Here is a 16,376-nt window from a genome sequence, read left to right as displayed (position 1 = left end):
AGTTACTTAATAGTTTTTCATTTATTAATTATTGGCTCCAGTCTTTTGGCCTTTGGGATGCTAGTAATATATAGTAAAGATTTCAATTGTAGCAAATAGTTTTTTCTTAGCTTTTTACCTTTCTATTTTATTTATCATATCTAATATTGAACAGAATATATAAATGTTAGTTATATTTGTCATTTTTCCATTGTGTTTTCTTGTTCTTACTTTATCCAGATAGCTGTTAATTGCCTATGTTTTTTTGCTCCTTCGTCATCTACCTTTAAACTACCCAATGAGTTATATTCCTATCCTAAATACTTTACCGTCATTCGACCATTAATTTGTATTTAGAATATAATGGATCAGTTTGTTTTATCATTAATTTTATATTATTTAGTTTATACCCACAGTAGATTTTCGGTTAATGACAAGAAGCATTCATGAATACTGACATGAAAATATAATATATTAATAAAGAGCATTATAATGATAATTCTTTCATTTTCTGAAGAGAATATTCACCATTTATGTAAATCACATGCATTTGATCACATATTAAGGTGTCTAAAAATGAGGGCTAAAAAGAAGAAAAGATTATATAAAATTTAACTTACCATTTATTAACAGTAAATAATTTTTACACCCACAATTTGTTATTTCTGGAGGCAGGCATGCAAATACCTGTAACCTTCTTTCTTATACTTGTTCAGAAAGAAGCCACAAAAATGATAGAAATAAGCCAGTTGACAGTTTTGAAGAACAAAATATAAGAATTTTGCATATTAAGTTATAAAAAGTTTTCATGTTTTTAATGTAACACCTAGTTTAATTTTATTTTGCAATAAAATATACATTTGGTCCACAAATAAAAGAAAATATATTATTATATACTTTATTTTAATAAACTATTTGTTAATTAGTAATAAACTAATAAATTAAAATTTTAATAAATTAAAATAAATTTAAAATTTATTACTAATAAACTAATAAATTTTAATTTATTAGTTTATTACTAATAAACTATATTTATTAAAATAAACGATATAATAGTATACTATTCCAATCCAAAGTATATGTTTTAAATTTAAAATTATTTCATATGCCACACAAAAATATTGCCCTGATCTTTAAAATTTCTAAATGATGTCCTTGAAATTACACATTATTCAGATAATTTGTTATCAAATAAAGTTTGATTTTAATGGAAGAAGTTGAGGCCCTGAGAGATGAAAAGCCTTGGATATTTCCACTGCACTAAGATTCAGTTGAATGTTACATTCTGTCTTGTGTTATTCTTACTTCTTTCTCTAAGGTTCTCCAGGTCAAGTACAATGTCTAGCAAATTTTAGTTTTTCTTGAATTGGCAGGTGTTTTTAGTAAGACTCTATTTAGTAAGAATGTGATAAAATTGTTACTGAATTTGATATTGATAGATAAGTAGTTGATGAATCTAAATGTTGTATAATATTAAAAAACACTATTGAGGGTTTCTTCTAATAATGGCCTTGGTTATTTGGACTTTCCTTTAACAGATAAGTAAAATTTGTAGACAAATAGGTTTTAAAAATATTTATAAAGGAATGAGGAAATTACAAAATGGTATGAAATAACCAGGCAATTGGTTCAAAAACCTCAATGAGGTCAAGTGCAGTGGCTCACACTTGTAACCCCAGCACTTTGGGAGGCTGAGGTGGACGGGTCACCTGAGGTCAGGAGTTCAAGACCAGCCTGGACAACATGGTGAAACCCCGTCTCTAATAAAAATATGTTAAAAATTAGCTGGGTGTGGTGGTGGGTGCCTATAATCCCAGCTCCGAGGGAGGCTAGGGCAGAAGAATTGTTTGAGCCCTGGAGGCGGAAGTTGCAGTAAGCCAAGATTGCTCCATTGCACTCCAACCTGGGTGACAGAGCGAGACTCCATCTCAAAACAAAAACCAAAAAACAAAAACCTCAATGAATATCAAGCAGAGTAAATAAAATGAAATTCGTGTTTCAACCCGTCATAGTGAAACTGAAGAAACCTATAGACACTGGCCTAGAAGATTCTAGATTCTAATTAAAGGAAGGCTGTGGCCTAGTAAACATTTCAAATCATAACTAGAATTTTGGCTGATAAAACATACTGTTGTTGTCTAAAAGCACTGGTCAGGACTCATATATATGTGTATATATACTCACACACATACATGAATATTTATATGTATATTCATATATATATATATGAAAACTACACAGGACTATTTCTTTGAAACTTTGATTAATTTTTCCTAAGGGTAAATATGTATTACAACAACGAGGGTACTGAAAAATCTCTGGAGACTTTTCTTGAAGCATACAGCATGGAAATATTTATATCAGTAACATTTTTTTTTTTGTTTTTTTGAGACTGAGTCTCACTCTGGTTGCCCAGGCCGGAGTGCAGTGGTGCAGTCACGGCTCACTACAGTGTCAACTTCCTGAGCTCAGGTGATTCTCCCACCTCAGCCTCCTGAGTAGCTGGGACTACAGGCGTGCACCAACATGCCAAGCTAATTTTTTGTATTTTTAGTAGAGTTGGGGTTTTGCCATGTTGCCCAGGCTGGTCTCGAACTCTTGGATTCAAGTAATCTGCCTGCTTTGGCCTCCCAAAGTTTTTTGCAGTTGTGAGCCATCATTCCCAGCTTTCAATCACATTTTATGTATACAAGTTTAACACAGAGAAGGCGAGTGTCTCTTTTGACAGTTCTTCCCATGCAACTCATTAAACAAACCTAGTAATTTCTATTTTCTTTTTTACAAGATGAAGGGAAAAATCTCTGTGATTTTCTAGAGGTTCTTTGGGAAGTCAGATAGTTTTAGAGTAAAAGACATCCTTTACTATTGTATTTTATTTATTTTTATATTAAAAATCTAATTTGGGGAATGGAAAAAGAAAAATTGTCAGGCAATTTATTAATGTACACTTAGGATCATTAGTTTCTAAGAAACATGCTTAGAATACTTGCATACTTATTTAATCATAATGTCAATATAACATTTAAATATAAACATAGACGTTACTATAATTGTAAAGAACTTTAATTCTTTCATAAGTGAGGAAACTTTGTTTAAAATAATCAAGGAATAATAAAACTGGCATAAAACCCTGAAAATTTCTACTACAGATAAACGAGTATACATGACTGTGGCAGTGGATATGGTAGTCACAGAGGTGGTAGAGCCTGTTCGCTTTCTCCTGGAGACAGTAGTCCGTGTGTACCCTGCAAATGAGCGATTTTGGTATTTCAGCAGAAAGACTTTCACAGAGACTTTCTTCATGAGATTGAAACAGGTAGGACCTTTTTTTCTCTTCATATGGTAACATACATTTTTCTTTCCACACCTCTTCTTTAATGCCAAGATAATTCCTGAAGTTGCAAAGCAATACAATTCCTCAAAGAAATCAAATGATATTTGAAGTCAACCAATAGAGTGTCTGAAAAATTCACATCTAGGTAATATAAGCTAAAAAGAAACCCAGCTAGTTTAATAATTATATACTTTTTCCCTAGAAACCTGTAATGTCATAAACCTTCTTAACAGAAATATTGATTCTGCATATAAAATAACTTTTTTGCCTTTTACATACAATTACTTAAAATAAAAAAGGCAATGCACAGAAATATCATAGGCTTATAAAATTTTAATGAAAAAGTTTCCAAGAAAGACCTAATTTCTATTGTTATTTCTGCCTGTAATATTAGACAGCTTTATATGAACATCTTGTTGGACTTAGTGAGGTTATAAAATTATTTTAATATTAAATGAACAAAATTATGGTTTCTATAATATCCTTAAATTAGCCAGTGTTAGTAAAGTATGTAATTTTTGTATTATAGTGAAGGAAACAGATAACAATGAAAAATAAGTTGAATTCTAATAGTGTCAGTTTTTAAAAATCAGGATAAAAATGTTCTGTTAGAATAATGAAAATCTTTTATATGCTGTTTTTGTTAGTACTTCAATTCTCCCAAGTTTTAAAATGCTTGCTGCTTCGTATATGATAATATGGGAACTGCTGTGTGATAAAAGCAGGCATCAGCACAGGGAACAAATATAGAAGCCTCTTACTCATTTTTATATTAAAAAACTTGCCATGGCTCATTTTGTCTTCATATATTATGTACTTGGAAATTATTGTGGTTTTAAAAAAATCTTTCATAAAATTATTATGGCTGTTACTTGACTCACCTTTCATTACTGTGTGAACTGCTTTTATAGCATATGCTAATGAAGGTTATATGAGCAATATTCACACTTCAGTCTCCTGAGCATCTTTTAATATTTTATTATGAGAGTTTTTCCCTCTCTTCCTTCCTCCCCAACCTTCTGTCCTTCCTTTTTTTTTTAAATAGCTTACTCGTTATGATTATCCAATAATTCTTCATTTTGACCCAAAGAATTATTCATAGTTGCATAATCATGAATAAAGGAGCTGTATAGAAAGTGAGTTGCCATTCTTCTAATGATGATAAATTATTATAATGTAAATTGTACCTTATAAAGATATGAGAAAAAGTTAGGTTTTTCCCAGTTCTAGTACTTTTATCTGTGTGTCTGTCTCTCTCTCTATATGTCTAGATCTATATTTATTATCTATCTATATATATCATTAATTCTTAAGATCATTAGTTCATCTGTATATATAATTACTTGCAATAATTACAGGAATTTTAACAATTACTTTAACTTCTCTCTCTCTCTATATATATATAAAATTAGTTCCCAAGATCATTAGTTCATTTATATATATATAAATATATATTAGTTCATTTACATATATTATTCATTAAATATATGTGTGTGTGTGTGTGTGTGTGTATATATATATATATGGAGAGAAAGAGAGAGAGAAGTTAAAGTAATTGTTAAAATTCATGCAAGTAATTATTGCAAGATCTGAGACTACAACTCCTTACCTTAACCAGACTATGCTGCTGTAAGCCCAGACTAGCTTCTTTCTGCAGCTCCAAAGAGTGGGTTGGTTTGGGATGGTTGTTGGTAATCTAGAGATGTTGGTCTAAACTATAGAACGTTGGTATAAAGAAGGAATTAGGTGAGCACCTAATGTGATTCTAAGTTACCTTTGAAAACATGGGTCTAGACCATTACTACTTTAAAGAAATAAAGAGAGAATGCATTGATTTCAGTTTTAAGTGATTTAGACACCTAGAACTTTTCTTTCATTCTGAGAGTATTGGACTTACTGAATGAAACCAGAACTTGCCCTATACCCAAACAGGTTTAGACCAGACTCCTGGGGGCAATACCAAAGTAGATGAGATGGCCTGTTCCCAAACTATTTTTTCTTGGTAGCTTTCTTCTCTCAAATATAGCAGGACTTTATGTGTGAGCATTGGGGGTGTAGGAAGGTCTGTTTTGTTCCTGTTTAGTGTCACTCAGGGCCAAATGGCATTTCATTTTCATTCATTTTCCAATTACTGGGAGCAAAAAGAGCACTTAACAAGAGGATGGAAACAGAAGCTGGGAAAGTAAACTGGAGAAAGTTGTTTGACCCGAGATCTAACAGGAATAGACGTTAATTAGGTGTAAGTGGGAAAAAGGCAAGTATAAATGCCCAGAGAACTAAAAAGACTGGGAAGCACAATAATTGATGATGAGAGGAAACTAGGACCCTGATCATGTGAAACTTTGGAGTCCACATTCAGAGTTCTTTTCTAAATCAACTTTATTGAGATAGTTAGCATACAGTTAAATGTACCCATTTAATAGTACATTTTGATGAGTTTCGACAAGTTTATACACATGAATAATCACCATTAGATGTATTGTTTTCCTAATTAGTTTAGTTGTCTGTGTTTTCTTGTAGTTCCCTGATTTTTAAACGGATTATTCTAAATACATTGTTAGTTTCATATCTTCATTTATTTAGGGTCAGTTATTATAGCTTTATTAGTTTCCATTAGTTGTATCATGTTTCCCTGATGCTTTGTGATCTGCATAGCATTGTATTAGTGTCTGCACAATTTAGGAAGTGATCACCTCTTCCAGCCTTTACATGTTCATTTTGGCCAAGGAAGGACCTTTATTAGTCTGCTAAGCCTGAGCTTCTGGATGGGCCAGCTGGTAGCATATGCAAGCAAGTGAGGCTGGGGTCTCTGATCTGGTGGGGCTGCTGCCATTGCTCTAAGGTTTGGTGGAACTCCATGGTTGGGCAGGCCCACTGACTGGTATCTGAGGTCAAGTAGGACTGTTGGATGGGCTTTGTAATTGCCTCTGGTTAGGTGGGGCTGCAGGTTGTGCCCCACAGTTGGTCAGGGTTGTTGGCTAGGCTTTACAGCTGGATGGTGTTACAGTCAGGTGGGGCTACTGGTTGGACTCCCTACTTGGTTGGGGCTGGAGGCTGCTCCTCACTATTTGATGTAGTTATTGGCTAGGCTCCCTTGTTGGGTGGGACTGCAGGTTATACTTAGGGCTGCTGGCTTGGTTCCCTGTCTGGGCATGGTTGCCAGCTGTGCTCTGCAGCTGGACTGGATAGCTGACTGGGAAACCCAGCCACACAGTACTTCCAACTATACTCCCTGGCCAGACTGGGTGCCAGGATTGCTCTGCAGGTGGGAGGAGCTGCTGCCTGGACTCCTTGTCAGGTGAAGCTGTCAGCAGGATGTGGTGCCTTGCCAAGATACATGTGCTTGTTGCATGTGGTCTTGTCCTGACAATTTCTCAGTATTCTGTAGAAGAAGAGACAGAATTTGGCCTTTTGGGAAGCATCCTGGAATATTGGGGAAGCTAGATGTTCACCGTATGCTGTTTTTTGGTCTGCTGGCAAAACCATAGACTCAGCACATCTCTCTTGGCATGAGACTGTGCTGGCCTGGGGTCGTGGCAACATGATCACATTGAAATTGTTCCACTTATACTTCCAATACAACTTTTCTAAGTTTTGTGCTTCTGGAATTGTTGCAAAGATGTTCTTATATGTGGATAGTTGGTAGTTGGTATTTCTGTGATGGGTTCTAGAGCTTGGGGCCTCCTATTCTGCCATTTTGTTGATGTAATTCCCCAGAACACACATGTTTTTGATATTACTATAAGTTGCATTCTTCAAATTTTAATTTTAATTTTTTTTATTTTTAGAATATATAAAAACTATTGATTTTTGTAAATTAGCCATATTTCCTGCAACCTTGCTAAAATTAACTTGTTTTTGAAGCTTTTCTAGATTTTTTTTTTTTTGTGACAAGGAGACAAGGTATTGGTCTGTTGCCCAGGGAAGAGTACAGTGTCATACTTATAGCTCACTGCAGCCCTTACCTGTTGGGCTCAAGCAATCCTTCTACTTCAGCCTCCCAAGTAGCTGGCACTACAGGCATACGCCACCACACCTGGCTAGGTTTTAATTTTTTTGTAGCGATGGGGTCTTGCCATGTTGCCCAGGCTGGTCTTAAACTCCTGGACTCAAGCAAACCTCCCACTGCAGCCTTTTAAAGTGCTGGAATTATAGGCATGAGACACTGCCCAGCTCTTTTCTAGATTCTTAATGCTTTCTCTATATATGATCATGTCGTCTGAATCATTCCAATCTGAATGCCTATACATTCTTTTTCTTGTCGTGCTTAGTTCCCCACCCCCCCGCCCCGTGAACTGTGTTGGGACTTTATCAAATGTTTTTCTGCACCTATTGGGTTTTTTCCCCATTTTTTTCTTATCCATATATTGAATTATATATATATATTTAAAATATTAAGCCAACCTTGCATTCCTTTGGTTAAGTCTCCTTTGGTCATATGGTATTCTTTTTATATATCACTCTATATATCTTTTAAAATAATTTTTATGTCTATTTTTATCAGACATACTCGTTTATAGTTTTCTTATAATGTCTTTGTTGGATTTTAGTATTCATCTTGTCTTGTGCCCAAAAAAAAAATGAGTTGGAAATTGTTTCTTCCTATATTTGCTGGGAGAATTTTTATAAGATTTGTATTATTTCTTCCTTAGTTGTTGGATAGAGTTCACCAATGAAACCATCTGGGCCTGTAGTTTACTTTGTGGGAAGCTTTTTAAATTATGAATATGCTTTATTTAGTAGATATTGGATTTATTGCATTTATTTATTGTTTTGAGACGGAGTCTTGCTCTGTTGCCCAGGCTGGAGTGCAGTGGCATGATCTTGGCTCACTGCAACCCCCACCTCTCAGGTTCAAGTGATTCTCCTGCCTCAGCCTCCAGAGTAGGTGGGACTATAGGCATGTGCCACCATGCCAGGGCAATTTTTGTACTTTTAATAGAGATGGGGTTTCACCATATTGGTCAGGCTGGTCTTGAACTCCTGACCTCATGATCCACCCGCCTCAGCCTTCCAAAGTGCTGGGATTATAGGCATGAGCCGCTGCACCTGTCCATCCATTTATTATTATTTAAATTTCTTGAAATGGTGATTTGTCTTTCAAGGAATTTTTCAATTTTATCTAGCCTATTGCTTAAAATATTGCCTTATTTTTTTTAACATCTATAGGATTTGTAGGATCTTCTTTTATTCCTGGCATTGGTTAATTTATTTGTTTTCTCCCTTTGTTTTAATCAGCCTAGGTAGAAGTCCACAACTTATTGACTTTTTCCCCTCAAGGAGCCAGATTTGATTTTCTTATTTTTTTTTTTTCTGTTTTCTCTTCTGTTTATTGTTCCATTATTTTCCCTGCTTTAGTTTCACTTGTATTTCTTTTTGTAGCTTCATGTGAAAATTAGATCATTTATTATTATTATTATTATTATTATTTTTTTTTTTGAGATGGAGTTTCGCTCTTGTTACCCAGGCTGGAGTGCAATGGCGTGATCTCAGCTCACCGCAAGCTCCGCCTCCTGGGTTCAGGCAATTCTCCTGCCTCAGCCTCCTGAGTAGCTGGGATTACAGGCACGCGCCACCATGCCCAGCTAATTTTTTGTATTTTTAGTAGAGACGGGGTGTCACCATGTTGACCAGGATGGTCTCCATCTCTTGACCTCGTGATCCACCCGCCTCGGCCTCCCGAAGTGCTGGGATTACAGGCTTGAGCCACTGCGCCCGGCCTATTATTATTGTTATTAGAGACAGAGTCTTGCTCCATCACCAAGGTTGGAGTGCAGTGGCATGACCATAGCTCACTGTAGTGTCCAACTCCTGGGCTCAAGTGAGTCTCCCATCTCATCCTCCTGAGTAGCTAGGACTACAGGTACATGCCATCATGCTTGTCATTTTATTTTTGTACGGATGGGGTCTTGCTATGTTGCTCAGGCTGGTCTCGAACTTTTGGGCTCAAGTGATTGTCCTACCTTGGCCTCCCAAAGTGCTAGGAGTACAGGTGCGGGCCACTACACCCACCTGAACATTTTTTTTTCTGCTTTTTTTCTAATACCTTTTCATTTCTAAGGTTTCAACCTTTCCTCTAACCACTGCTTTAGCTGCATTCCATGAACCTTGATATATTGTGTCTTCATTTTAAGTGTATTTGAAATATTTTCTAACTTCCCTTGTTATTTCTTTTATGCTGTATGGGTAATTTAGAAGCATATTGTTTGATTTTCCAACTTTTTTAGATTTTCTAGTTATTATTAATTTTTTTTTTTTTGCTATTGACTTCTGATTTAGTTTCATTTTGGTCACATAGTATACTCTATATGATTTGAATTCTTTTAAACTGTTTAGACTTATTTTATGACTCAGCATATGGTCTGTTGTGGTGAATTTTTCAAAAGGACTTGTAAAGGATGTGTGCTCTACAGTTGTTGAGTGGAGCATCCTATAAATGTCAATTATGTCAAGCTCTATAATAAAGTTTTTCTGTGATCTTTACTCAGTAGATCAATAATTTCTATGACTATTGCTGTAAGAAATAGTAGTAATAGCCACTGCTAATTATTTTTTAATTAGTTCACTATATACCATACCCTCTTCTACGTACTTTACATGGATTAATTTGTGTAATCTTCAGTAAACCTATTGGAGTATAAGTGCCATTATTACCTCCGTTTTCTGGATTTGTACTTACGCACAGGAAGGTTATTAGGTGGTAGACCAGGAATTGAATCTAAGCAGTTTGACCCTGAAACTTACACATGAATGTTTATGGGAAATGGAAAATTATGGTAGTCTAATACCTAAAATTAGGATTTTTTTTTCCCTGAAAACTTTTCTTCATGAGCACTGGTTTTTTTTTTAAATTATATTCTACTTACAGTTGGTTTTTCCTTACTTGCACCATCTTGACTATTGATATCACTATTTAAATTGGTTATATATTATATGAAGAGTTTATAAGGAAAATCTAAGGACTTGTAACATAGGAAACATTGACACTGTACTTAACCATACCCTTTTAAGACAATAGGCTCTTGGCTCGTAAAATTCAGTAATGTGTGATCCTGATGTTCGAGGAACACTCTGCTTATATGGGGTTATATGGGGAACTCCAAGTTTACAGATGGTTTGAAGGGTGAGAGAAGTAGGGTTTTATCGGGTGAAAAGGCAGAAAAGTGGGAACCAGGGACTGTCACTAGGCCAGAGTCCCTGCTAAAGCACTTCCCACCTGCAGTTTGAATTCTAGATTCCACACAGGAAGAGGAGAGGCCAGGCTCCTCCCACTGCAAACATTAGGAACTTCTCAAGATTCCACCCCAGTGCACATTCTGACCGGAGTTTTTCTGGGCATCCCCTGCCACCTGGCTGTCTCAATAGGAACCTTCATATGTGAAAACACAAAGAAACAGGGAAAACTATTTTTATGCTTAGATTTGATGAAGAGTAGACAGTAATGTGGAAGTGTGATTAGACGTAACTGGTGTTTAATGATGAGATTCTGGTGATTTTCCAGGTAAACTTTAGGTAAAATTTCTAAGAATATTCTCTGAATATTCTTGCTTTTAAGGCTATAGTATTACTTTTAGTATATTTGTTCAACATTATAAAATCTCTTTGTTCTTCATAATCTATAATCTAATGGCAAAAATATGGGGGGCAAGGTTTGTTCAGAGTCTTCTTGGCATTATTGTAGCTTCAAGGATAAGGATGTTTGTTTCTTTTGAGTGTAGGAAGGGTGCTTCTGGAATGAAAATTTTATGCTTTCTGTGGAAGGTTGGCTAGATTTTATGACCTGCTTCAAGGGAAAAGAGGCGAGGGGAAGATGAGAGTGACTTCGCTACTTCTGGTTTACTCAAATGCCAAGTTGCCATATTTTGGAGTGGTGTGTCCTAAACCCCATCATGGTTGTAATCATAAGCCTGCATCAAAGGAAACAGAACAATATAACAGTATGTCCTTCAAGTACCGAAGGGAAAATAGGGTTTTATTATGGCTTTCATCAAAAACGTGTACAGAATAGGATTGATTCTGAAAAATTAGCATTTAAAAATCTGAAATTGAAAACCAGAGAGAATCTTTGCTTACATATACTCTTTTGCAATGCGTTTAAAGAGTAGTATGCCATTTTTTCAGCAAAGCAAGATGGTAAGGACAGTGACTTGGGATTTTTTTCATTAAATATCAGTATTTCTCTCTCTTGTTTTTCTTTGGTAAAGTTCAAGAAAGCACTACCACGGCCCATGAGAGAGGCCTAACCCACTATCTAAAGATTTGTATTATTTTACTGTGTTGAATATGTAACAAAAACAATAGACTTATCAGTACGTGAAGAGTATGTGACAAATAGCTCTATTCAGGTATGGGAGTGGAGTGGGGGCGGAAGACACTTGGCTATCTTCCCCCATTATACCCAATATAATTGATATTTAGTGATGAAATTCTGGTTCATAGGTAAACTTTCTTTGGGTCCAGAGAATATTCTTGTTTTTAAAACTATAGTATTACTCTTATAATATGCATTCAACATTTTGAAATCAGTTCTTCATAAAGTGTGGTGTTCTTCATAAAATTGTTTTATATTTTGTGATGGTGCCAGAATGTAAGAAAAACTGATCACACTATAGCTATTTTCGGCATGAAGGAGTGGATGCATAGAGATAGGAGCTTGGAAAATTCAAAACTTATTTTTTATTTCATAATTGGACATCTATGAGAATAGAAAGTATCAGGAAAAATAGGAGCAGATGATTCGATTAATTTATTGTAAAACAGTTAAATTCTCAAGGGGTCGACTGAGTCAAGAGCAGTGAAAATATGTAGGGGGTTGGCTCTTGAATTCTTATTTTAGATAGGTAAAACACTACAAAGAACAATTTGAGGCAATTATAGAAAAAATGTTACGAAAGAAAAATGCTTATGTGGTATTTATTTTCAAGGTAATAGTAAACAGTGTTATTTACATATGATTAGGAAATCTAAAGCATTTTGAGGCTGGCATGGCATATTTTAATGTAGATTGACATTTCTTGAGATAGAAAGCATATGTTAGAATTAGTAAGTCTTAAATAATTTCTATTAGCACATTTGGTTATCACGAACAAATTTTCTGAAAAATATATGGCTGCTTATTGTGGATATTTTTCAACTCTAATAATTAAAAAATTAATTTGTATCTAATTATTGAAGTAACTGTCCTGAAAAGACATACTGTATTTTACATTTGTTTAAAAGGAATCACCTATACCAATTTATATATGTAATGAGTGTCACATATTTGTATTTAGGACAGGAAATAAGTGTTTTGAACTTATATATAAAATAAGTATGTCAGATGAGGCTGGTTCTCAATAGCTAATAAAAAACTAAGTCCTAGTAGGAGTCATTTCATCTTTCTAATCCTTAGTTTTCTTATTTTAAAATAAAAATGTAGGTTAATAGTATTACTGAAGTTTTTTTCATTTCTAAAATTCTGTGACATTTGAATTAGCGAGCTACATTAAAAGTTTTTAGCACAAATAATTCTATGATTGTTATAGTTATATTAATTCAAAGAGTACAGGCTTATTTCTGGCATCTGTGGTATGGTAGTGGCCATAGTGAGGATGTGATGATTAAAATATAATCCTTCAAAGGATCTGTGTGACCTCATATTAATAGGGAAATTTATAAAAATTACCATTATACAAGGGAGCATATGATAAATGTCACATGAAGAGAATATGCTATGCACAATGCTGTGGTTATTTCTCTTTATCGCCACAGCATTGTGCATATTCTGTGGGAGGAACCACTACAGTAGAATGACACAAAGTGATAGTTAAAAGAAGTATCTTTGAGGAAATTTTTGAGTCATTTTCTGGGCCCTGCAGAAATCGAGAGCAGAATATATGTTAGCACATAAGATAATGTCTGTGTTATCACTTTGTAGACTAAAGTGACACAAAAGGTAAGCCAAAATATTAATGATTTGATTCTGATACTAGACATCTGGCTAGTTCCCCATTCTACCATTTGATGGTTGTGTCTTTGGGTCTCTGCTTCTTCATGTATAAAAAGGAAATAATAACATCTACCATATAGAGCTGTTTGCTCATTTACTTATTTATTCACTTAATAAACATTATGTGTCTACTCTGTGATAAATTACTTTTTGTAGACATTGGGGGATATAGTGGTAAAGGCTGCAGTTTAGGTCCCTGCTTCATGGAGCTTACAAGGAGGAGACAGACATTCAGGCAAACAAATGATAAAATAGTAGGGAATATCAGTGATACGATGAGTGGGTGGATGTTTTAGATTGGGAAGTGGAGGAAGACCTGTCTGAGTTAGTGACATTTAAATGTCTGAGAACTGGGCTGGGTGCGGTAGCTCATGCCTGCAATCCCAGCACTTTGGGAGACCAAGGTGGGTGGAGTTCAAGACCAGCCTGGCCAAGATGGTGAAATCCCATCTCTACTAAAAATACCAAAATTAGCTGGGCATGGTGGCAGGTGCCTGTAATCCCAGCTACGCTGGAGGCTGAGGCAGAAAATTGCTTGAATCTGGGAGGCAGAGGTTACAGTGAGCCAAGATCGCACCACTGCACTCCAGTCTGGGCGACAGAGTGAGACTTTGTCTCAAATAAATAAATAAATGTCTGAGAACTGAATGACAAGAAGGAGCTCACCATAGTGACAGGATTTTTCTTGGTCACTTTGGCAGTTGGAGACCTCTGGCTAGCAGTGCCCCTGCCCAGGCCTTGCTGGGCCTGGGTTCACCACAGGAGATGCTCCATTCACTTGGCCTGCTAGTTTGTGCCCAGCCTGCAGTCGGTCATCGATCCCATGGCCACTATGACTCTGTGTTTGGCCCCTGATTGTAGTGTGGGTGTGAGCGAGCAAGTGTTGGGTGTGGCCAATTGTTCCAAGTGCTGACACAGAAGTAGGCTTTGTGTGGTGCTTGTGGCTGGACTAGGCATGTTTCAAGCCACTCCAGTGGTGGTCTCTGACGCTCAGACAAGGGGAATGTGGTGGTGCCTAGGCAGTGATGCCCATGACTCTGAAGCCCCTCAGCGGGTGTTACAGCATGCTAATCAGCCCCTTGCCCCACTTTGGTCTGTGGCTGCAGGCCTGGCTCAGCCCTACTGCTGCTTTCTGTTGTGTGGGTCAGTTGTCCTCTGCCAGCAGAGGGCAGAGGGCCGCAGTGTACAGCCTTCTGTGTACCCACTTTTGGTGGGTCCTGAGCTCTTGTCCCATGTCCAAGAAGAATAGGATCATGTTGAGAATTGAAGAGTGAGGAAGGTGGAGAATAATTTAATTGAGTATTGAAACAGATCTCAGCAGAGAGGGGATGCAGGGTGGCCTCCACTCAATGTCAGATAGCCTCTCTCCCATTGTGGCTGGGTCCAGGCTTTTATGGGCTCAGAATGGTGAGTGGTTTGTGAGTATGCAAAAAGGTTAAAACAAAGGCACCACTCAAAGTTGGGCATGACAGTGTAAAAAGTCAATTAGGGAAGCATAGCTATATGTGAAATAGGTGAAGGCTGGGGATCAGTCAGTGGAAAGTGTGCCAAATGGGAAGACAGATTCTCAGTCAAGTTTGTGGATTTGACTGGTAGCTTGGCTTTCAGGCTTTAAACTGTCTTTTGACTTGAAGGTTGGGTTTTACTGGGGACCTGCCCCTGTCTGCATAGGATTTGTCTGCCTTCTGCCACTGTCAATATGAAGATCCAGGGAAGGAATAGCTAATGTAAAAGTTCTAAGATAATGGACAAGCTTGGATTGTTGTTAGGGTTGAATTCTTGCTATCCTTATTATTATTACCATAGTAATTATTTTTGGAGAATTTCCAGAGTAGCACTAGACTAGGACACAGAAGCCACTTTTTCTGTTTCATTATTCCTGAACATTACTTGCATATTGTACTATAGGTTAGACTCACTCATGCCTTATAGTGTTACATTGACAGCACAAAATGATAACAAGAAATAACACGTCTGTAGCACTTCCTGTGTGCTGAGCATTTTTCTAAGTACTTTACTTGCTTTTTGTATCTGGCTTGGAATAGAATTTGGATTCAGAAAAGAGAGAGGTCTCAAGAAACAAGAGAGGAGGGAAAGTTAGAATGAATTGAGAAGAGCCGTAATGGTAAAAAGACACGAAGTGGTACTTCACCTGAAGAGTTAAGGGGGAGGAGAAACTTTTCTCTTGTTAAATCTGTTCTCCAAATGCCAACTCTCTGTTTTTGGTTTTCAGATAAGAGATAGTTTGGAGGAAAGAGGCTTGCCTATAAGAAAAGGATAGTCTTCAGGCCAGGACAGGAGGTTAGTTGTTCTCAGAAGTTTCTGTGACTTGACTTTCAGTACAGGGAAGAGAGCTACTTTTTTGATCTATGCTAAATGTAGGTTTGGTATTAAAATATCAAATGTTTTCTTGCCCTCTCCTCCAGATTTCTTCTTTGCTTTTGAGTGCCTGACATTTCTGTAAGTTGGAGACAAACTTTTAATCAACTATTAGAATTAAAAAGAATAAAAGGACGATTCCCATTTGAAGATGCATGTTGGTTTAAACCTATTTAAATCAAAGTATGATCAGTCAATAAATAACCAAAAGTAACTGGGTAGTAAGAATAAGTGTTCTAATTGCAGAAAGATGAAAATTAACAAGGTTGTGGAGTACTTATAAAGTTGTGGGAAAATAATCTGTAGAGGGCATTTTTTTTTTTTAAATTTAGTACTTCTGATTAGCATTGGTGTTCTTTACTGTCACCTCTGCAGAGGTAAATAGAAACTGCTTGGAAATGTATTTTTTTGAAGTGATTTTATGTATCTGCCGCTTAGTGAGAATATTTGATTTTGTTATGTGTTTTATATAGACATTCTTGTTGAAAATAGCAGGTCTTCTAGGCAACAGTTCTCAGTTCAGCTTTGTATTAGAATAACTTGTGACCCTTAAAAAAAAAAAATCCAGATTCCTAAATCCTGCCCTAAGGATTAGGCATTAGTGTTTAAAATATAAAAGGCTCAGATCTGATTTCCTCATTTATAGCAGATATTGAGACTTGTCACTTTAGAGAATTTATAGAGATATCAGCATAT

General features: G+C 36.1%; 1 protein-coding gene across 4 annotated transcripts in view; it reads left to right on the top strand.

The window, feature by feature from the left end:
* RABGAP1L (RAB GTPase activating protein 1 like) overlaps positions 1-16,376 on the top strand; it is a 718,780-nt gene that overhangs the window by 104,565 nt on the left and 597,839 nt on the right. For all 4 annotated transcript variants that reach the window (XM_032291661.1, XM_032291664.1, XM_032291663.1 and 1 more), the window contains one exon: positions 3,129-3,295. In XM_032291661.1, coding sequence (XP_032147552.1) covers positions 3,129-3,295 — 167 coding nt within the window. The remainder of the gene's footprint in view (positions 1-3,128; positions 3,296-16,376) is intronic.

Source organism: Sapajus apella, unplaced genomic scaffold, assembly GCF_009761245.1.
Source record: "Sapajus apella isolate SASKATOON/1434 unplaced genomic scaffold, GSC_monkey_1.0 scaffold25, whole genome shotgun sequence".
Taxonomy (NCBI): Eukaryota; Metazoa; Chordata; class Mammalia; order Primates; family Cebidae; genus Sapajus; species Sapajus apella.
Note: the sequence above shows the minus strand (reverse complement) of the source record. Positions and strands in the feature narration are given on the sequence as shown.